The sequence below is a fragment of the Oncorhynchus kisutch genome, linkage group LG11 (assembly GCF_002021735.2).
Source record: "Oncorhynchus kisutch isolate 150728-3 linkage group LG11, Okis_V2, whole genome shotgun sequence".
In the NCBI taxonomy this organism is placed as follows: Eukaryota; Metazoa; Chordata; class Actinopteri; order Salmoniformes; family Salmonidae; genus Oncorhynchus; species Oncorhynchus kisutch.
Genome location: NC_034184.2, coordinates 14,764,817 through 14,788,316, shown reverse-complemented (window position 1 = coordinate 14,788,316; position 23,500 = coordinate 14,764,817). Strand labels below are relative to the sequence as shown.

Genomic DNA, 23,500 nt, shown 5'->3' with positions numbered 1-23,500 from the left:
TGATTTCACAGAAGTGTTATTGACTTGGAGTTACATTGTGTTGTTTAAGTGTTCCCTTTATTTTTTTGAGCAGTGTATTTTTAAACCTGCATATTTAGCTAAAATAAATCCAGGTTAGCAGGCAATATTAACCAGGTGAAATGGTGTCACTTCTCTTGCGTTCATTGCACGCAGAGTCAGGGTATATGCAACAGTTTGGACAGGCTGGCTCATTGCGAACTAATTTGCCAGAATTGTATGTAATTATGACATAACATTGAAGGTTGTACAATGTAACAAGAATATTTAGACTTAGGGTTGCCACCCGTTAGATAAAATACAGAATGGTTCCGTATTTAACTGAAATAATAAACGTTTTGTTTTCGAAATTATAGTTTCTGGATTCGACCATATTAATGACCAAAGGCTCGTATTTCTGTGTATTATGTTATAATGAAGTCTATGATTTGATAGAGCAGTCTGACTGATTCGATGGTAGGCACCAGCAGGCTCGTAAGCATTCCTTCAAACAGCACTTTCGTGCGTTTTGCCAGCAGCTCTTCGCAAGCACACCACTGTTTATGACTTCAAGCCTATCAGCCTAATGGCTGGTGTAGCCAATGTGAAATGGCTAGCTAGTTAGCGGGGTGCGCGCTAATAGTGTTTCAAACGTCACTCGCTCTGAGACTTGGAGTAGTTATTCCCCTTGCTCTGCAAGGGCCGCAGCTTTGTGTAGCGATGGGTAACGCGGCTTAGAGTGTGGCTGTTTTCGATGTGTTCCTGGTTCGAGCCCAGGTAGGGGCGAGGAGAGGAACGGAAGCTAAACTATTACACTGGCAATACTATAGTGCCTATAAGAACATCCAATAGTCAAAGGTATATGAAATACAAATGGTATAGAGAGAAATAGTCCTATCAATACTATATTAACTACAACCTAAAACCTCTTACCTTGGAATATTGAAGTCTCATGTTAAAAGGAACTACCAACTTTCATATGTTGTCATGTTCTGAGCAAGGAACTTAAACGTTAGCTTTTTTACATGGCACATATTTCACTTTTACTTCTCCAACACTTTGTTTTTGCATTATTTAAACCAAATTGAACATGTTTCATTATTTATTTGAGGCTAAATTGATTTTTATTGATGTATTACATTAAGTTAAAATAAGTGTTCATTCAGTATTTTTGTAATTGTCATTATTACAAATAAATAAACGAAATTGGCCGATTAATCAATATGGGCTTTTTTTGGTCCTCCAATAATCGGTATCGGTGTAGAAAAACCTCTAGTGCCAAGCTTGTAGCGTCATACCCAAGAACACTTAAGGCTGTAATCACTGCCAAAGGTGCTTCAACAAAGTACTGAGTAAAGGGTCTGAATTCTTATGTAAATGTGATATTTCAGTTTTTATTTTTATATACATATGATACAATTAGTAAAAACCAGTTTTTTGCTTTGTCATTATGGGATATTGTATGTATATTGATGAGGGGGAAAAAACGATTTAATCCATCTTTGAATGTAACATAACAAATATGGCAAAAGTAAAGGGGTCTAAATACTCTCTGAATGCACTGTAGGAGTTGTTTTCTTCCCAGGCATAATGCAAGGCATTATCGCTGGGATATGAGGTAACAACAGGGCCTGTATTTTAAAAAGTACAAAGTGTTTGTTAGCTGTTAAGCCTGTGTTAAAATATGCTTAAAATAATTAAAAGACAACAAAAAAAACAAGTGTGATTGTGTTGAATTGTGTTTGGGAAATACAGATAGATATGGTTTTAAAGAGGTGGTGGTAATATTTCATTCAGTACAGAAATGTGTAGGTGGCCTAAATTCCCCTTTCCCGCAAGATAAATTGTGCCAAGATACCACTTTTGTTGGACAAGCTATGTTTTCAAAACTGTAATGTTTACATGAATTCTGATTATTTCTAGGGATACACAACATCCTGAAATATATCTAGATATCTTTGTTTGAAAGAATGCTATATTTCCCTTGATGGAGTGATGCTGAATGTCAAACACTTAAACCACTCTCCCCTACAGAAGATGTGTCCACAGCCCGATATTGTTTGTGATATCGTGACATAGTAAGTTATTAAACTATGACATTTGACATATGTTATTAAATTGTTATGGAAGTGTCAGGCAGTGTTGCCATAGCAGAAAATGGAACAGACCGTGTGTGCACATGTATTTTCCATAGCAATCAATGGAACCACCTGTCTGTCTATCATCCTGCATGACTCATTGGTTTATCTGCTTGGCTTGTTTGACAGCTTTAAGACACATTAAACACAAACCAATTTCTCCACAACTTTCATTTGCTTCCAACCCTCTTCTAATTTCACAGGCTCTCTGGGTCCTTTTTCTGGGTCAGTCCCAAATGCCACCTTATTCCCTTTATAGGGCACTACTTTCAACCAGGGCTTATAGGGCTCTGGTCAAAAGTAGTACACTATATATAGAATAGGGTGCAATTTGGGAGGCATCCATCTCTCTGTCTTACAGAAACTATTCAGGGAAATGACACTACCACTGGGATGTTTAATACAGTTTGACAGAACTGTACCAAAGCAAAAGACACTTGTTTTCCACACTATAAACCCTAACCCTAACACAACCATATAATTCCACCTATGTTTGTGGCACCTTTTTAAGTGTGGCAGGTGCATTACAAATAATTACCCATGGTCATCTATCACCCTTATCACTCCCCCAATCCAGATGTGTCCACAGACACACCTCTTCATCCATTACCAGATTACTATCTCTCTCTCTCTCTCTCTCTCTCTCTCTCTCTCTCTCTCTCTCTCTCTCTCTCTCTCTCTCTCTCTCTCTCTCTCTCTCTCTCTCTCTCTCTCTCTCTCTCTCTCTCTCTCTCTCTCTCTCTCACACACACACACACTCGCAGACAAATGTATGTTATATACCTCCTTCCCTGAAAAAGCCTAAAACAACGGCAGCCTTCTATGGAATGACGATCTCCATAACTCACCAAGAGGAGAGTTATGTGAACCGTTAACTGGATAAATCAAGGATAAAATATCAATCAAGTTACTACCAAATGTTTCCCTTAATGCCATTCTTTGTTTGCAGATGGCACCCTATTCCATATATAGTGCAGTGTTTGACCAGAGCCAATGTGCACTGTAAAGGGGAATAGTGTGCCATTTGGGATGCAGACTTTGTGTACAGATGGAACCTCCAACAGGGCGTAGAACAAGCACCTACCCATCATAATGATAATGACTCTGTTAATAATAAGAGCCCATTCATCAGTAATGGCCAATCACTACTAATAAATGATGATGGAACTGTCGTTCTATATCCAAAAATAAATAAATAAAGTGTGCAAGCAGCTGTAAACTCGATGGGCTGATTGATAGGATTCATCCTAAAATGACTCAAATGTCCCCAATGTAATTCAGTATGCAGTGAGGCAGTGGGGTGATTCACAATGTCAGTGTAGTCATTATGTAATGTTGCAGACATCACTGGCAACAATGTCTTACAGAAGGGATACACTGGATATCATTGCAACCAATTGTTCCTATGGGGTGGGTATGTTAACTGGGATCTTGTAGCTAGTGGGTGGGTGGTGTCGTGATAATTAGGTTGGCAGTCATGTTGTTACAATGATCCGATTGGCTGTAATGCATAGAAGCATCATCATGTCCCAACGTTTCACATGTTCAGCGACATGTTTCTTGGGGATCATGTTCAATGTGTAGGGATCATATAGAAAGAGCTGGTATACACCATATAGAATTAACCATATTCATTGCAGGTATTGTAAAGGACACAAATGCAGCATAGTGTAGGATGTAGCATCAAAACAGCACCCATGGCAGGGAAAATTGGAACAGGGATAATAATGGATTAAACGGTACTCACATTTAGCCGGTAGGTCGTAGCCACAGGTGATCTTGGCATTGCCGGTTTCACAGCCGTTGAGTGTGATGCATTCTTCATACAGACAGGAGCCTGCCGCTTTGTGTATGCAGCCGTCAACTGAAAACACAGAGACAGAAAGACACATACGTGTTAGTCCTACTAAGTGGGCTGTGGTGTGCTAGCTAGTTAGCTCTGTACCATCACTCATTCATATATCTTTATGTACATATTCTTTATCCCCTTACACTTGTGTGTATAAGACAGTAGTTTTGGAATTGTTAGTTAGATTACTTGTTGGTTATTACTGCATTGTCGGAACTAGAAGCACAAGCATTTCGCTACTCTCGCATTAACATCTGCTAACCATGTGTATGTGACAAATAACATTTGATTTGATTTGATTTAGCTGTTGTGTGCTAGCTAGTTAGATGTGGTGTGCTAGTTAGTTAACTGTGTTGCGCTAGCTAGTTAGCTGTATTGAGCTAGTTAGTTATCTGTTGTGTGCTAGCTAGTTAGTTGTGTTGCACTAGTCAGCTGTGGTGGGCTAGTAGCAGCCATGTGTCATGTCACCTTACACAGTTAAGTCGCCATGAGGTCAGATTTGAATTACACTAAACCAATACAGCTTCCATAACCCATTGAAAACCACCCGCTGATGTTAATCTCACTAAAACACAAACATGGTCAGCCAAAGAGACGTAAGTCAGCTAGCTGCAAAGTGTGTACTGATGTATGTATGAGTCCTCTTTCTGCCTCAGATACGCCAAAAAAGTTCACTCTCCACATCTCTTTACCCTCATGCATTATCAGTAGCTTATGGGTCTGTTGCACATGTTGCTAGTGTTATTTGACCACAGAAGCAAGAGGCCCCTGCTGCTAGTAAATATTGACAGAAATAGGCTCAGCAAGAAATAAATGAGCTACTGTTTGAATTTCATAATGCCTCCACAGAGTAGTCACACATGCAGTTTTGAAACTGCAGTAACAGTGCAGCAAATGCAGTCGACTGGTATTTTGAATGCAGTAATTGCAGAATAACTGCAGTTATACTACACTCTAACTGCAATTACACTGCAAAATGACTGCAGTTAAAAAATATATTTTGTATGCAGTAGTTGCAGCATACTGCAGTTATACTGCACTCTTTTTTTCGTAAGGGGACACACTGCACATAACACACATTTTCTTGAATCTTTCTCTCATATCATCAGCTAGGTTACAGTTATACCCCATCCCTATGCTGTGGATGGTTTATTGTTTTATATCATGTCCTCTGTGGAAGGATGCCTAAGAGTGTGATCCGGTTCTGTCCTGAGTGTTCCTTCCCTTCCTAGTTGATGTGTGTCCTGCTTGGCCAGCCCCCTGGGTAAATATCTGCCCACTAAGGTTCTAATTCACAGGGTTAACGTGTGTGTGTGTGTCTAATGATATGTAGTGTTTCCTTTTTCTCTAGTGAAGCTGGTTATTACGTCCAAAGGGAATACAAAACCTTTCTTCTAAGTCATGATGCATCTGCACTGGTAACATCTCTGAGTGTTCAGAGTGAACCTGGTTTTCTCCAGGGCTAAGTGAACCTAGCCTGGGTACCAGTCTGTCTGTACTATCACTCCCCTTTTTGACACTCCTTGTTAAGGACTGGTAAAAAGTGGAATGATAGCACAAACAGACTGGTACCCAGGCTAAGGTGAACCAGCCAGGCCACGAGAGTCAGAGCACAGCCTCCCTCAATCTTCCTACACAGCACCTTTCCCATGTGCAAGGCATGAACAGTGAAGCTGATTAGAAGGCATGCATGAGAGTATCAGCTGTTCCGGACGACTGTGTGATCACGCTCTCCGTAGCCGACGTGAGTAAGACCTTTAAACAGGTCAACATTCACAAGGCTGCGGGGCCAGACGCATTACCAGGACGTGTGCTCCGGGCATGTGCTGACCAACTGGCAGGTGTCTTCACTGACATTTTCAACATGTCCCTGATTGAGTCTGTAATACCAGCATGTTTCAAACAGACCACCATAGTCCCTGTGCCCAAGAACACGAAGGCAACCTGCCTAAATGACTACAGACCCGTAGCACTCACATCCGTAGCCATGAAGTGCTTTAAAAGGCTGGTAAGGGCTCACAACAACACCATTATCCCAGAAACCGTAGACCCACTCGAATTTGCATAACGCCCAAACAGATCCACAGATGTTGCAATCTCTATTGCACTCCACACTGCCCTTTCCCACATGGACAAAAGGAACACCTATGTGAGAATGCTATTCATTGACTACAGCTCAGCGTTCAACACCATAGTACCCTCAAAGCTCATCACTAATTAAAAAAATATATATATAATGATTTCACCTTTATTTAACCAGGTAGGCCAGTTGAGAACAAGTTCTCATTTACAACTGTGACCTGGCCAAGATAAAGCAAAGCAGTGCGACACAAACAACAACACAGAGTTACACATGGAATAAACAAGCGTACAGTCAATAACACAATAGAAAAAAAATTATGTCTATATACAGTGTGTGCAAATGGCATGAGGAGGTAAGGCAATAAATAGGCCATAGTAGCAAAGTCATTACAATTACACTGGAGTGATAGATGAGCAGATGGTGATGTGCAAGTAGAAATAATGGTGCGCAAAAGAGCAGAAAAGTATATTAAAAAAATATGGGGATGACGTAGGTAGATTGGGTGGGCTATTTAAAGATGGGCTATGTACAGCTTCAGTGATCGGTTTGCTGCTCAGATAGCTGATGTTTAAAGTTAGTGAGAGAGATATAAGTCTCCAGCTTCAGAGATTTTTGCAATTCGTTCCAGTCATTGGTAGCAGCGAACTGGAAGGAAAGTCGGCCAAAGGATGTATTGGCTTTGGATCACCTGTGAGCCAGTGAGCCAGTGAGTCTGCCGACGAATATGTAGCGAGGGCCAGCCGACTAGAGCATACAGGTCGCAGTGGTGGGTGGTATATGGGGCATTGGTGACAAAACGGATGGCACTATGATAGACTGCATCCAGTTTGCTGAGTAGAGTATTGGAAGCTATTTTGTAGATAACATCGCTGAAGTCGAGGATCAATAGGATAGACAGTTTTACGAGGGTAAGTTTGGCGGCATGAGTGAAGGAGGCTTTGTTGCGAAATATGAAGATGATTCTAGATTTAATTATGGTTTGGAGATGTTTAATATGAGTCTGGAAGGAGAGTTTACAGTCTAGCCAGACACCTAGGTATGTGTAGTTGTCCACATATTCTAAGTCAGAACCGTCAGGAATAGTGATGCTAGTCGGACGGGCGGGTGCGGGCAGGGAAAATTTGAAAAGCATGCATTTGGTTTTACAAGCATTTAAGAGCAGGTGGAGGCCACGGGAGGAGTGTTGTATGGCATTGAAGCTCGTTTGGAGGTTAGTTAACACAGTGTCCAAAGAAGGGCCAGACTGGTAATAGGGGTTGCAACATTGGCGGCGGATAATTTTAGAAAGAGAGGGTCCAGATTGTCTAGCCCAGCTGATTTGTACAGGGCCAGGATTTGCAGCTCTTTCACAACATCTTCTATCTGGATTTGGGTGAAGGAGAAGCTGGGGAGGCTTGGGCAAGTAGCTGCGTGGGGTGCGGAGCTGTTGGCCAGGGTTGGGGTAAGGATCCTAGGACTAAACACCTCCCTCTGCAACTGGATCCTGGACTTCCTGACGGGCCGCCCCCAGGTGGTGAGGGTAGGGTACAACACATCTGCCACGCTGTTCCTCAACACTGGAGCCCCCCAGGGGTGCGTGCTCAGTCCCCTCCTGTACTCCCTGTTCACCCACAACTGCATGGCCAGGCATGACTCCAACACTATCATTAAGTTTGCAGATGACACAAAAGGTGGTAGTCCTGATCACCGACAATGACGTGACAGCCTACAGGAAGGAGGTCAGAGATCTGGCCGGGTGGTGCCAGAATAGCAACCTATCCCTCAACGTAACAAAAACTAAGGAGATGATTGTGGACTACTGGAAAAAGAGGACCGAGCACGCCCCCATTCTCATCAACGGGGCTGTAGTGGAGCAGGTTGAGAGCTTCAAGTTCCTTGGTGTCCACATCACCAACAAACTAGAATGGTCCAAACACAACAAGACAGTCGTGAAGAGAGCACGACAAAGCCTATTCAGGAAACTAAAAAGATTTGGCATGGGTCCTGAGATCTTCAAAAGGTTCTACAGCTGGAACATCGAGAACATACTGACTGGTTGCATTACTGCCTGGTACGGCAATTCCTCGGCCTGTGTAACCGATGTGTAACCGAAGTGAAATGGCTAGCTAGTTAGCGGTGGTGCGCGCTAATAGCGTTTCAATCGGTGAGGTCACTTGCTCTGAGACCTTGAAGTAGTGGTTCCCCTTGCTCTGCAAGGGCCTCTGCTTTTGTGGAGCGATGGGTAACGATGCTTCGTGGGTGACTGTTGTTGATGTTTGCAGAGGATCCCTGGTTCGAGCCCGGATATGGGCGAGGGGACGGACTAAAGTTATACTGTTACGTTGATGCTGTTGACCCGGATCACTGGTTGCTGCGGAAATGGAGGAGGTCAAAAGGGGGGTGAGTGTAACGGATGTGAAATGGCTAGCTTAGTTAGCGGGGGTGCGCACTAATAGCATTTCAATTGGTGACGTCACTCGCTTTGAGACCTTGAAGTAGTGGTTCCCCTTGCTCTGCAAGGGTCGCGGCTTTTGTGGAGCGATGGGTAATAATGCTTCGTGGGTGACTGTTGCCTGTGTGCAGAGGATCCCTGGTTCGCGCCCGGTTCGGGGTGAGGGGACGGAATGAAGATATACTGTTACAAAGGCACTACAGAGAGTCCCTGCCATCCAGGACCTCTACACCAGACAGTGTCAGAGGAAGGCCCTACAAATTGTCAAAGACCCAGCCACCCCAGTCATAGACTGTTCTCTCTACTACCGCATGGCAAGCAGTACCGGAGTGCCAAGTCTAGGACAAAAAGGCTTCTCAACAGTTTTTACCCCCAAGTCATAAGACTCCTGAACAGGTAATCAAATGGCTACCCAGACTATTTGCATTGTGTGTCCCCCCCCCCCCAACCCCTCTTTTTACACTGCTGCTACTCTCTGTTTATCATATATGCATAGTCACTTTAACCATATCTACATGTACATACTACCTCAATCGCTACTGTTATTTTTCACTGTCTTTTTACTGTTGTTTTATTGATTTACTTACCTATTGTTCACCTAATACCTTTTTTGCACTGTTGGTTAGAGCCTGTAAGTAAGCATTTCACTGTTGTATTTTGCGCACGTGACAAATACTTTTTGATTTGATTTGAAGTCCATACAACTTTCTTCAAAGTCTCACACCTGGACAGGTGAGATAACCTGTCTGAGAGCAGATTAGAATCTGCATTCTTTGGGGTCTCATGTGGTGCAACACAGAGTCTGGGGAGAGTAAACTGGGTTTTCTCCTGGGTCCAGGTGGGAGCCAGTCAGGAGCCAGCCTCTCTTTCTCCCCCAAGACCCTCCTCCCCATAAACACACAGTATTCCCAGTGAAGGACTGCTCTCTCTCTCTCTCTCTCTCTCTCAAGCTTGATACACAGTCTGTATCAACACCTGAACAGGTGAGAGAACTTCACTGAGTGCAGGTTGATCCATGCTTCCTCTAAGTCTTATCTTGAACAGGTGCATGGTGAACTAACTAGGTTTTTCTCCAGAACCCAGGTATAGCCAGCCAGGAGCCAGCCTATCCTCTTCCCTCAAAATCCCTCTCCCCAGATGCACACATCAGGTCATCTGCACTGACTGTATGTCCCTCTGGTTAAGACCAAAATGTTAATATAAAATCAACAACTCTCTCCTGTGAAGCTGGATACACAGTCCATATGAAACTCTCCTAAGTATCAACACGTGCACAGATGAGAACACTTCTCTACGAGCTGGGCCTACATTCTCCTGAGCCCCTGTCTGCTCACTTTAACCCAGCCAGGAGCCAGTCTCCCTTTTCTCCAAAGACCCCTCTCTCCAGACACACAGCCTCTTCAGTGAAGCTGATTATTAAGTCTGTATGAAACATTTATCCTTAGAAGACACCTGGACATAGAACTACTCAGACCAGGGCCTCCATTTTCCTGAGTCTCAGTATGATGTCCTCATCTGGAACAGGTGCATAGTGAACTGGGTTTTCTCTAGTGTAACCATCCAGGAAGCAGGCAGGTCATGGAAGACAGAGCACAGCACAGCCTACATCCCTCCATCTACCCTTCCTCCCCCAGGGCCCTTCTCTCCCCAGACACAAACAGCCCCCATCCCTCCATCTTCACATCCATCTACCCCCTTCCCATAGGAACCCTCTCCTCTCTCCCTAGACACCCACAGCTCTCTCTGGGTAACATCAGTGTGGGGGCTAGTGCCTGGATAATTTATTATCCATGACTGCTGTGGGAGACACTGTGTGGTGGGAGACCAGCTAGAATGGAGGGTAGATAGAGCATATCTACGTCCCAAATAGCACTCTATTCCCTATCCAGTGCAGTACTTTTGACCAGGGCCCATACGGCTCTAGTCAAAAGTACTGGACTATGTAGGGAATAGAGTGCCATTTGGGACCCACACCATATCCCAGCTAAAGGAGATGGAAACTTCTCTTCTTACCAGGCAGTATGTCATGAGTGGAGCTGCACCAAAAACAGGATGAACCCCAAATACCACCTTTTCCTTATAAAGTGTACTACCTTTGACCAAGGCCCATAGAACTAGGTAAAGGTAGTACACTATATATAGAGACGTCAAAGGTTCAGGCTTCTGCACAAAACAAACAGAAACTCTAGTCTCTACAGCGCCGGTTAAATTGTGTTTAAGAGCATTGTTTAACTCTCTAAATGGTTTAAATGACTGAGAAATAGATGTCATTGTTGCAATAATTTGTGAGTGGGCAGCATATAGCATCATCCTCAATTGATATGCTGAATTATTTTGCCATATTACACTATGTTTTGCCTAATTTCCCTAATGTGGACAGTTTGTGTTACTACACTATAAAAGAAAACCAGTTGTTTTTACGGTAACTTACTGGCAGCCAGTTATCTGTAAGTTACTGTAAAAAAAATGACAGTAATGTACTGTTAATACAACGTTTCATTGGAATTTATGGTAACATACTGTAATGACGTGGCCCTTTCTGGATGTAGGTCGTGCCTCCCCCCTCCTCCAGGTTAGAATTAAACAATATTTCTACTTATGAGAATGTGGGAATGGTCCGTGGACACTTAAGAGACAGTCATGTTGAGTGTGTTTCATGTGGTGATCTCATGAAGGACAGGAAACATACAGAACTTGATTTGATTTGAACTGTACCTCTGTACCTCTGAATGTGTCAATTTCTCAATTATGGGGTTTGCATCTAATTGGGGTTTGCATCTAATTCTTGTATAAAAATGAATGAGTAAAGATGAAACTATTTGTGAAATGATGTAATGTGATGTTAACCTTTAAAATGAGAGAATTGTCTTCCATATTATTATTACAATTTCTTATTTTTACCTTTATTTAACTAGGCAGCTTAGGAACAGTGGGTTAACTGCCTTGTTCAGGGGCAAAACTACAGATTTTGACCTTGTCAGCTCAGGGATTCGATCTTGCAACCTTTCGTTACAAGTCCAATGCTCTAACCACTAGGTTACCTGCCGATAATCAGTGGCCACGCCCCCGTGAGGCAAGCCATTACATCAGGCATCATGGAACTGCCTTTCTACTGAAATACTATCTGTGACGAAAGGTATATTTCATGTTTAAGAGACACATGGTAGGCCATATGTCTGGAATGGTTAAGACCACGCAAACCATACGACTAGAAGACCATCCCATGTGGAGCATTGGCTGGAAATGGTTCAACTCTGAGACTATCGATTCACAACAGAAAGAGACAATTCTAGATGACACAAATTGCTAGTCTGCAGCTAGAAATTACGTAAACCTAGAATGAGCATGCCGACAACCTCCGAAGCAAATATTCTATGAGAGCACTTCTGAATGGTACTCTGAAGTATCCATTCTAACCACCTACAACCACAAAAGACTTTGTGACTTCAATGGCTTTGTGACTTCAATTAACCAGAGACTCTGATGAACCCTACAGAGAAGACAATGACATATGGGTGTAAATATATATGCATTGGAATTATTATCTAATGAGCAGCTGTTCATGCGCAAAGGATTAGCATTTCAATTAATATAATTATAGACTGTGTGTAGTGAATCCATTTGTCTTTCCCGCTCTCTCAGTCCCACCCCTTTCCTCTTGTCTATCAAGCCATCATATCGGCATAGCCCACTAGGGACTTTTCTATCACTGTTAGTAACCAATATATACTGTTTGTGATGTTATTCTGTGATTATTTAGTTAGTAAATAAATAATTAAGCCAATTTGTATATTGCTTATTCATAATTTATGCTAGGGTTCGTGCAGATAACCAATAATTTTACAATGTTTGGAATGAGACTAACAAGGTAATAATACATTAATGAGAATGACTAATCGATCAGATATTAAAATATCTGAAGAGTTATATTTGGAAAATTATAGCTCTGTAAATTGGCATTTTCCTTAGTGCCCCGACTTCCTGGGTCATTTTCCTTAGTGCCCCGACTTCCTGGGTCATTTTCCTTAGTGCCCCGACTTCCTGGGTCATGTTCCTTAGTGCCCCGACTTCCTGGGTCATTTTCCTTAGTGCCCCGACTTCCTGGGTCATTTTCCTTAGTGCCCCGACTTCCTGGGTCATTTTCCTTAGTGCCCCGACTTCCTGGGTCATTTTCCTTAGTGCCCCGACTTCCTGGGTCATTTTCCTTAGTGCCCCGACTTCCTGGTTCATTTTGTTTACATGATATGTTTGATCACATCATTTTAATTACACACAGAGAATTCATTTGATAAAATAACACTCTTCACATTTAATGATAGTAAAGACACAACAATAATGTACAATTTTTTACACTAACTTATAGGCAACTGTCTGCCAGTTATATTGTTATGCGTGATCAATTTGTGAATGCTATTGATTACGTTAGAGCAAGCTAATCAATTTCAGTGTCTAATGACCACTTGGTAAACGTTGGTGCATGAGCAGTTTATAAGGTACTAAATGTAAAAAATACAAGTAATCTGAACAGAAGTTCAGCCTGGGTTATCAGTGAAATACCACCCGTCTGTCACACCTGTACAGCCTTGGTTATCAGTGAAATACCACCCGTCTGTCACACCTATACAGCCTTGGTTATCAGTGAAATACCACCCGTATGTCACACCTGTACAGCCTTGGTTATCAGTGAAATACCACCCATTCTTTCACACCTATACAGCCTTGGTTATTAGTGAAATACCACCCGTCTGTCACACCTGTACAGCCTTGGTTATTAGTGAAATACCACCCGTTCTGTCACACCTATACAGCCTTGGTTATTAATGAAATACCACCTGTCTGTCACACCTGTACAGCCTTGGTTATTAGTGAAATACCACCCGTCTGTCACACCTGTACAGCCTTGGTTATTAGTGAAATACCACCCATTCTGTCACACCTGTACAGCCTTGGTTATTAGTGAAATACCACCCGTTCTGTCACACCTGTACAGCCTTGGTTATTAGTGAAATACCACCCGTTATGTCACACCTATACAGCCTTGGTTATTAGTGAAATACCACCCGTTCTGTCACACCTGTACAGCCTTGGTTATTAGTGAAATACCACCCGTTCTGTCACACCTATACAGCATTGGTTATTAGTGAAATAACACCCGTCTGTCACACCTGTACAGCCTTGGTTATTAGTGAAATACCACCCGTTCTGTCACACCTGTACAGCCTTGGTTATTAGTGAAATACCACCCGTTCTGTCACACATATACAGCATTGGTTATTAGTGAAATACCACCCGTCTGTCACACCTGTACAGCCTTGGTTATTAGTGAAATACCACCCGTTCTGTCACACCTGTACAGCCTTGGTTATTAGTGAAATACCACCCGTTCTGTCACACCTGTACAGCCTTGGTTATTAGTGAAATACCACCCGTTCTGTCACACCTATACAGCCTTGGTTATTAGTGAAATACCACCCGTCTGTCACACCTGTACAGCCTTGGTTATTAGTGAAATACCACCCGTTCTGTCACACCTGTACAGCCTTGGTTATTAGTGAAATACCACCCGTTCTGTCACACATATACAGCCTTGGTTATTAGTGAAATACCACCCGTCTGTCACACCTGTACAGCCTTGGTTATTAGTGAAATACCACCCGTTCTGTCACACCTGTACAGCCTTGGTTATTAGTGAAATACCACCCGTTCTGTCACACCTATACAGCCTTGGTTATTAGTGAAATACCACCCGTTCTGTCACACCTATACAGCCTTGGTTATCAGTGAAATACCACCCGTTCTGTCACACCTATACAGCATTGGTTATCATTGAAATACCAATCATTTATGTCACACTTGAAGCCTTGGTTATTGTGATTTGCTTAGGCTCTTAAGAAACCCATAGAGTTGTGTAAGCCTCTTTAAAGCTACAAAACTGTCATTGTTCAACATTAACATATGTTAACAATACAACAGAACAGATGAACCAGAATCACATTTACTCTCACGGGTGGCCAGAAATAACTATACAACAGCCATGCCCCTGCTAAGCCACACCCCAATAATTTTGAACTGACTCGTTGGGTCTTATCTCGATAACCCAGCATCAATAACCCAGAACCCATCATCGACAACCCAGCACCCAGCATCAATAACCCAGCATCGATAACCTAGCACCCAGCATCGATAACCCAGCACCCAGCATCGATAACCCAGCACCCAGCATCAATAACCCAGCACCCAGCATCAATAACCCAGCACCCATCATCAATAACCCAGCACCCAGCATCAATAACCCAGCACCCAGCATCAATAACCCAGCACCCAGCATCGATATCCCAGCACCCAGCATCAATAACCCAGCACCCTGCATCGATAACCCAGCACCCAGCATCAATAACCCAGCACCCAGCATCAATAACCCAGCACCCAGCATCAAAACCCCAGAACCCAGCATCGATAACCCAGCACTCAGCATCAAAAACCCAGCACCCAGCATCAAAAACCCAGGACCCATCATCAATAACCCATCACCCAGCATCGATAACCCAGTGGTTTTCAAAGAAAACAACTCAACTAATTGACCCAATGTCTGTAACCAAGCAGTTGGGTCAACCAAAAACCCAGCAATTGTTAAGAGTGCAGGAAGCCACACTGCACTTTCTCTGAAATCCTTCCAGGTGTTATTATGTAGACATGGTATAGTGACTGTATAGATACTTTTCAATCTGTGATGATGCAAATGATGTGTGATCTTGGGCTTTGTCCCAAATGGCACCCTATTACCTACATAGTGCACAACTTCTGGTCAAAGGCAATGCACTATGTAGGAAATAGGGTGCCATTTGGGATGCACACTTACCCTCCTCACCTGCTCCCACTGTGAGCTGAGGGTTAAGGAACCCATTCAAGGAAGGCTCAATTAAATACATACAAAATATCCCATCACACATGTAGACCCGCGAGCACACAGACACAAACAAACAGAAACATATAATAAGGCCTGGGGAAGGGGAAGTACCGGTGAAGGTCATGAAGGCTGTTTATTGGCTCTTCCTCTCAGTAGGTTGGTGGGTGGGTGGGTGGGTGGGCGGGCGGGCGTGTGTAATCACAGTTTAGACTTCCTAATGGAGGAAGTTCTCATTTAATGGACTCAATCTAGAGACTAAGGCAGTATCCCTAATGGCACCCTATTTCCTATGTAGTACACTATTTTTGACTAGGGCCCATATGGTCTGGTCAAAAGTTTTACACTAATGAATAGGGTGCCATTTGGGATGAGGGCTAAAGCATCTGCTCCTGTCCACCCCCACAGCCACACACACACACACACACACACACACACACACACACACACACACACACACACACACACACACACACACACACACACACACACACACATACACACACACACACACACACATACACACACACACACACACCACTCTCTCTCTCTACTGGTTTATCTCACTGTCAGCTCTGACTGCTGAAATATAGCAGCTATAATAGTTCATCCAACTAATCTATCTCCCTGGACTGGCTGCTACAGGCTTTAGGTAGGGCACACAGACACAGACACTCACAGACACATACACGCACACACAAACTTTCATCTGCTCCAATGTGGGACAGGGCATGTATTCATCTTCACTCTGTGTCTGTCTGTCTAGTTCACTGAGAGCTACCCCCTCTACCCTCCACCATCACTTCATCTAGGCTGGGATGGACTAATGAAGACAACTCTGGGATAGGGCTAGACGGTATCCCTCTCAACTAGGAAGAGGGAGAGAGGGGGAGGATGGGGGAGGGGAGAGACAGCGCTAGATAGCTAGAAGAAAAAGAAAGGAGAGGGAGAGAGAGAGAAACAGAAAGAGAGGGTGACAACGGTAGAGAAGGTAACTCTTCAGCTCGACTAGAAGGGCTGCGATGCCATCAGCCAATGTGACGTTCTACCTTCTACACAAACACGTTGTTTTGAGAGTGGAGAGGAGCAGAGGGGAAGAGGAGAGGAGCAGAGGGGAAGAGGAGAGGAGCAGAGGGGAAGAGGAGAGGAGCAGAGGGGAAGAGGAGAGGAGCAGAGGGGAAGAGGAGAGGAGCAGAGGGGAAGAGGAGAGGAGCAGAAGGAAAGACGAGGAGGAGAGGAGCAGAAGGAAAGACGAGGAGGAGAGGAGCAGAGGAGAAGAGGAAAGGAGTAGCAGAGGGGGAGAGGAGCAGAGGGGAAGAGGAGAGGAGCAGAAGGAAAGACGAGGAGGAGATGAGCAGAGGAGAAGAGGAGAGGAGCAGAGGAGGAGAGGAGAGGAGCAGAGGAGGAGAGGAGAAGAGGAAAGGAGAGGAGTAGCAGAGGGGGAGAGGAGAGGAGAAGAGGAGAGGAGCAGAGGGGAAGAGGAGAGGAGCAGAGGGGAAGAGGAGAGGAGCAGAGGGGAAGAGGAGAGGAGCAGAGGAGAAGAGGAGAGGAGCAGAGGGGAAGAGGAGAGGAGCAGAGGGGAAGAGGAGAGGAGCAGAGGGAAAGAGGAGAGGAGCAGAGGGGAAGAGGAGAGGAGCAGAGGGGAAGAGGAGAGGAGCAGAAGGAAAGACGAGGAGGAGAGGAGCAGAGGGGAAGAGGAGATGAGCAGAAGGAAAGACGAGGAGAGGAGAAGAGGAGAGGAGCAGAGGGGAAGAGGAGAGGAGCAGAGGGGAAGAGGAGAGGAGCAGAGGGGAAGAGGAGAGGAGCAGAGGGGAAGAGGAGAGGAGCAGAAGGAAAGACGAGGAGTAGAGGAGCAGAGGGGAAGAGGAGAGGAGCAGAAGGAAATACGAGGAGGAGAGGAGAGGAGAAGAGGAGAGGAGCAGAGGGGAAGAGGAGAGGAGCAGAAGGAAAGACGAGGAGGAGAGGAGCAGAGGAGAAGAGGAAAGGAGCAGAGGAGGAGAGGAGAGGAGCAGAGGGGAAGAGGAGAGGAGCAGAGGAGAAGAGGAGAGGAGCAGAGGGGAAGAGGAGAGGAGCAGAAGGAAAGATGAGGAGGAGAGGAGCAGAAGGAAAGACGAGGAGAGGAGAAGAGGAGAGGAGCAGAGGGGAAGAGGAGAGGAGCAGAGGGGAAGAGGAGAGGAGCAGAAGGAAAGATGAGGAGGAGAGGAGCAGAAGGAAAGACGAGGAGAGGAGAAGAGGAGAGGAGCAGAGGGGAAGAGGAGAGGAACAGAGGAGAGGAGCAGAGGAGAGGAGCAGAGGAGGAGAGGAGAGGAGCAGAGGGGAAGAGGAGAGGAGCAGAAGGAAAGATGAGGAGGAGAGGAGCAGAAGGAAAGACGAGGAGAGGAGAAGAGGAGAGGAGCAGAGGGGAAGAGGAGATGAGCAGAAGGAAAGACGAGGAGAGGAGAAGAGGAGAGGAGCAGAGGAGAAGAGGAGAGGAGCAGAAGGAAAGACGAGGAGTAGAGGAGCAGAGGGGAAGAGGAGAGGAGCAGAAGGAAAGACGAGGAGGAGAGGAGCAGAGGGGAAGAGGAGAGGAGCAGAAGGAAAGATGAGGAGGAGAGGAGAAGAGGAGAGGAGCAGAGGAGAGGAGCAGAGGAGAAGAGGAGAGGAGCAGAGGAGAAGAGGAGAGGAGAAGAGGAGAGGAGCAGAGGGGAAGAGGAGATGAGCAGAAGGAAAGACGAGGAGGAGAGGAGCAGAGGGGAAGAGGAGAGGAGCAGAGGGGAAGAGGAGAGGAGCAGAGGGGAAGAGGAGAGGAGCAGAAGGAAAGACGAGGAGGAGAGGAGCAGAGGGGAAGAGGAGAGGAGCAGAGGGGAAGAGGAGAGGAGCAGAGGGGAAGAGGAGAGGAGCAGAGGGGAAGAGGAGAGGAGCAGAGGAGAAGAGGAGAGGAGCAGAGGAGAAGAGGAGAGGAGCAGAGGGGAAGAGGAGAGGAGCAGAGGGGAAGAGGAGAGGAGCAGAAGGAAAGATGAGGAGGAGAGGAGAAGAGGAGAGGAGCAGAGGGGAAGAGGAGCAGAGGGGAAGAGGAGAGGAGCAGAGGGGAAGAGGAGAGGAGCAGAGGAGAAGAGGAGAGGAGCAGAGGAGAAGAGGAGAGGAGCAGAGGGGAAGAGGAGAGGAGCAGAAGGAAATACGAGGAGGAGAGGAGAGGAGCAGAGGGGAAGAGGAGAGGAGCAGAGGGGAAGAGGAGAGGAGCAGAAGGAAATACGAGGAGGAGAGGAGAGGAGAAGAGGAGAGGAGCAGAGGTGAAGAAGAGAGGAGCAGAGGGGAAGAGGAGAGGAGCAGAGGGGAAGACGAGGAGGAGAGGAGCAGAGGGGAAGAGGAGAAGAGCAGAGGAGGAGAGGAGAGGAGCAGAAGGAAAGACGAGGAGGAGAGGAGCAGAGGGGAAGAGGAGAGGAGCAGAGGGGAAGAGGAGAGGAGCAGAGGAGGAGAGGAGAGGAGAGGAGCAGAGGGGAAGAGGTGAGGAGCAGAGGAGGAGAGGAGAGGAGCAGAAGGAAAGACGAGGAGGAGAGGAGCAGAGGGGAAGGGGCCACATGCAACCAAACTTCACTTTATTTGTCATTTTTTAAATTCACAAGATTGAATGAACACGTGTCAGCCACCAAGAAGTGAACCTCTGTGATATTTGAACTTGGACGCTGCCATTGGACGTAATGCAACGCGAGCACAACATGGGCAGTATAGCAGCTTTCATTGATTTCAAAGGAATCATTCCCTCAATTGCTGATGGCTGTAGTGTAGCAGGGCCGTAGGACTGTGGTCCCAGTGAGTTACTATGCAGTTACCTTGGCGATAGCTGCTGTCAGTGTGCTGAGGAGGGGGACACCTCACAGTGCTCTCTCCTCTCAGGGCTCAGATCCCACATGCATTAGAGTCAGTCTAACAAAGCCCTGGTTACTCCCTCTCTCCTTTTCTCCCTGGCTTCCCTCCCTCCCTCGGCTCATCTCTTCTCTCTCACACACAGACTGAATGGAGAACCGGGGGGCTTCAGTCTTTTCTCTAAACTCCTCTCCCTCAGCTCAGACACAAAGAATCCCTGTGCTCTGCTCTCATTACAATACCCTGCTCTTCTCTGCTCTACTCTAGCCTGCTACCCTGCTTTTCAGAAATGGTGTCAGCTGCAATCTTCTCTCCTAATTATTTCTCTGTTCCTCAGAGGGTTGGATGGTTGGGGTTCAGGACTGACTGCAGAGTGGAGCTGGAGGAGGTAGTGAGGGGTGGGGGTTTGAAAGGTGGGGAGTGGATGGATGAGGCAGCAGGGGATGAAGGGCGGGGGGTGGGGAGGAAGGGGTGGGAGGGGGTTATTGTGGGGATGGGAGACGTGGGGGTGTTGTGACAAGGATTAGTTCCTAATCAAGTGCCAATCACACATCGAGTGTGTGTGTGTGTGTGTGTGTGTGTGTGTGTGTGTGTGTGTGTGTGTGTGTGTGTGTGTGTGTGTGTGTGTGTGTGTGTGTGTGTGTGTCTGTGTGTCTGTGTCAGTGAAGGCTTCTCAGAGGAGGAAGGGGAGGACCATCCTACGCAGTGAATTTCAGAACATTTTAAACTAATTAAACATTCAAATAGGTATCCTTTTTAGATGAAACTATACTAAATATATTCACGTCACCAAATACCTGATTAAAACACACTGTTTTGCAATGAAGGTCTACAGTAGTCTCAACAACACACCCTAAGCTAGCACCATGGTGTAGCAGGAAGACATATATTTCCCGTCCTCCTCTGGCTACATTGACTTCAATACAAAACCCAGGAGGCTTGTAGGCCTTACCCCCTTCCATAGACCTACATGATAATTAGGACCACTTTCAGAGGACGTCCTCCAACTAATCAAAGCTTTTGTAATATGAACTGACATGTTGTCCATCCAATCGTAGGATTAGGATCAGAGAACAAACCTAGTGTGGTGTATTGGGGTTGTGCCACAGAGCATTATGGGGGTTCTATGGGTTGAGAAGCTTGGTGACATATTGGATAGAGATTGAGAGTGAAGCGTGATAGTTGTCCATGTTTAGGATATTATTCAATTGAAATGTGTTTCTTCAAACTACAGGAGACAGATTATATATAGTTTTTTGTTTTTAGAAATGTTTGTGTGGTGTTAGTGCAATGTATTTCAATTTGCCTTGCTAACTTTAGTAGCTAGTAGCTAGCTAACATTAGCTAGCTACCAGAGTGCATTTTTCTCTTCCACAATGGCTAGCTAATGCTAACAACAATGTAGTGGATTTTTTTGTTGAAGAACCCCTTTCATTTCCCACATCAGATTCAAGCTTCTTGGAAAATGAACGAACATCTGCGTATTTAAACTGCGCAACACAACGAAAAGGTAAGAAGAAACAGAGTCACAAGCAGCTTCTCGGCAAGAGTTTTGCTTTTTCTTAGGGGCATGATGAGAGGAAAAGTTCAGCTAACAAGGGCAACTACAAAGACTTTGCAGATGCAATTGCAAGCTACGATGCTTAACTTGCTGAGCATATGATCATTCCTACAGTCTTTTCTGGGACGTGGAAATCAGTTCAGAATGACTTGATCGCTCCAGTAGGACAGGCTTTCCACTAACCTCCCAGGTTTATTTAGAAAAGACGATGACACATAATTACTCCGTACAGACAGACACAAGCCAAAACTCTTTACAGAAATGTCGCAGCAGCCCAGGCCACAGCGACACGTTAGAGATCTGACATGCTGTATGGGATGAAAACAAGACTATTTTTCAGTCTGATCATTAATAAGAGCAGCTGCATACAGCCTATGCTCCCTGCCCATCTGGTCAGCGTAAACACATTTGCAACGTTATGTATTTATAGGCTATTTGTTTGTCAGGAGACAATGTGAATGTGATCAAATGTGGTTTATATTCCAAGTTGGGCTGGCTAGGCTGCCTGTACTTTTCAATCCAAAATGATTCACTGGAATGAATCAATTAACAGTGAGTAAATGTTTTAGTAGACCTACAGTTGCATAGGACTGCATGATACAAACATGCATAAATCAAGAACAGCCCTATGAGTTCTACTGTCTATCAGTTGTTGCCTCTGTGTCTGGGTAGAGGAAACCCCACTGTTAGTCTAGTCTAAATACAATTCATACGAACACGTCTAGAGTTTCTACAGTTTGACTGGGTTTTCATCCTCCCCAAGGCCAGGAGTTTTTTTAAACCATGCGACCTGATTAGAAAAATTGGTCCCATCACAGCCCGTGTTAAACCTTTTTACAACGAATTAATCATAGTCATTCCATATAGGGTACAGAGTTTTCCTGGTTAGGTTACCAGATAAGGAAAAACTCCAGGCCCCATCAGGGATGTATTCAGGAATGTTTCTTGGGCTACTTTGATGTGTCAAGTGGGCGAGATGAGCAGTCTGTGTTTCACTGTGAATTGTGAGATGTCTGAGTTTAACTTCATGAAGGAACTTGTTGCCCAAACCTATGGTGGCGCTGCTGGCATGTATCTGCCATCTGTATTTACAGCTCAGTCCCTTCCTGTTCCCTGATTGAGAGGTGATGATCACTCCACTAGCATCGTCAACTCTCTGCTGACATGAACTGAAGCCACGTCTCATGCGCCCGCTCATCCACTGGCACATGGAATGTTTCCTCTCCAAGCACTGTGAGTAGACCTGTCAATGTTCACTCATTAGTGTATGTAGAGTCAATCACATACACAAACCTATTATTACACATCAATGTGATTTTACTCCTTGCTTGGACTAACTCATTCTCGGCTCTTTAGTCTAACTGTGTAGTGTGTTGTGTTATTGTTTTTTGTCTTCCCAGTCAAATCCTGTCCTGGTATCAATGGAAGAGTTGAGCTCTTCTCCAACACCATCCATCCATGATGAGCCTGTCCTGCACTGAAGCCTCTGATCACCTCAACCCCTGTCCTGCACTGAGGCCTCTGATCACCTCAACCCCTGTCCTGCACTGAAGCCTCTGATCACCTCAACCCCTGTCCTGCACTGAGGCCTCTGATCACCTCAACCCCTGTCCTGCACTGAGGCCTCTGATCACCTCAACCCCTGTCCTGCACTGAGGCCTCTGATCACCTCAACCCCTGTCCTGCACTGAGGCCTCTGATCACCTCAACCCCTGTCCTGCACTGAGGCCTCTGATCACCTCAACCCCTGTCCTGCACTGAGGCCTCTGATCACCTCAACCCCTGTCCTGCACTGAGGCCTCTGATCACCTCAACCCCTGTCCTGCACTGAGGCCTCTGATCACCTCAACCCCTGTCCTGCACTGAGGCCTCTGATCACCTCAACCCCTGTCCTGCACTGAGGCCTCTGATCACCTCAACCCCTGTCCTGCACTGAGGCCTCTGATCACCTCAACCCCTGTCCTGCACTGAGGCCTCTGATCACCTCAACCCCTGTCCTGCACTGAAGCCTCTGATCACCTCAACCCCTGTCCTGCACTGAGGCCTCTGATCACCTCAACCCCTGTCCTGCACTGAGGCCTCTGATCACCTCAACCCCTGTCCTGCACTGAGGCCTCTGATCACCTCAACCCCTGTCCTGCACTGAGGCCTCTGATCACCTCAACCCCTGTCCTGCACTGAGGCCTCTGATCACCTCAACCCCTGTCCTGCACTGAGGCCTCTGATCACCTCAACCCCTGTCCTGCACTGAGGCCTCTGATCACCTCAACCCCTGTCCTGCACTGAAGCCTCTGATCACCTCAACCCCTGTCCTGCACTGAAGCCTCTGATCACCTCAACCCCTGTCCTGCACTGAGGCCTCTGATCACCTCAACCCCTGTCCTGCACTGAAGTCAAGCCTCTGAACACCTCAACTCATCCCTCATACCCTCATTCAATCACTGCTGTGATCCCTTCCCAACACAGTGTAAGTAGCCCTCTCCGTTCCCTATAATATCACTGCTGTGATCCCTTCCCAACACAGTGTAAGTAGCCCTCTCCGTTCCCCATAATATCACTGCTGTGATCCCTTCCCAACACAGTGTAAGTAGCCCTCTCCGTTCCCCATAATATCACTGCTGTGATCCCTTCCCAACACAGTGTAAGTAGCCCTCTCCGTTCCCCATAATATCACTGCTGTGATCCCTTCCCAAC

The 23,500-nt window shown here is 45.7% G+C and overlaps 1 protein-coding gene across 1 annotated transcript in view; it reads right to left on the bottom strand.

Moving 5' to 3' along the window:
• LOC109898925 (mono-ADP ribosylhydrolase 2) overlaps positions 1-4,686 on the bottom strand; it is a 722,140-nt gene extending 717,454 nt beyond the window's left edge. Inside the window, exons 1-2 of the mRNA XM_031836489.1 lie at positions 4,677-4,686; positions 3,883-3,999 (exon numbers count right to left, since the gene is read on the bottom strand). Coding sequence (XP_031692349.1) covers positions 3,883-3,999; positions 4,677-4,686 — 127 coding nt within the window. The remainder of the gene's footprint in view (positions 1-3,882; positions 4,000-4,676) is intronic.
• Positions 4,687-23,500: the final 18,814 nt, after the last annotated feature.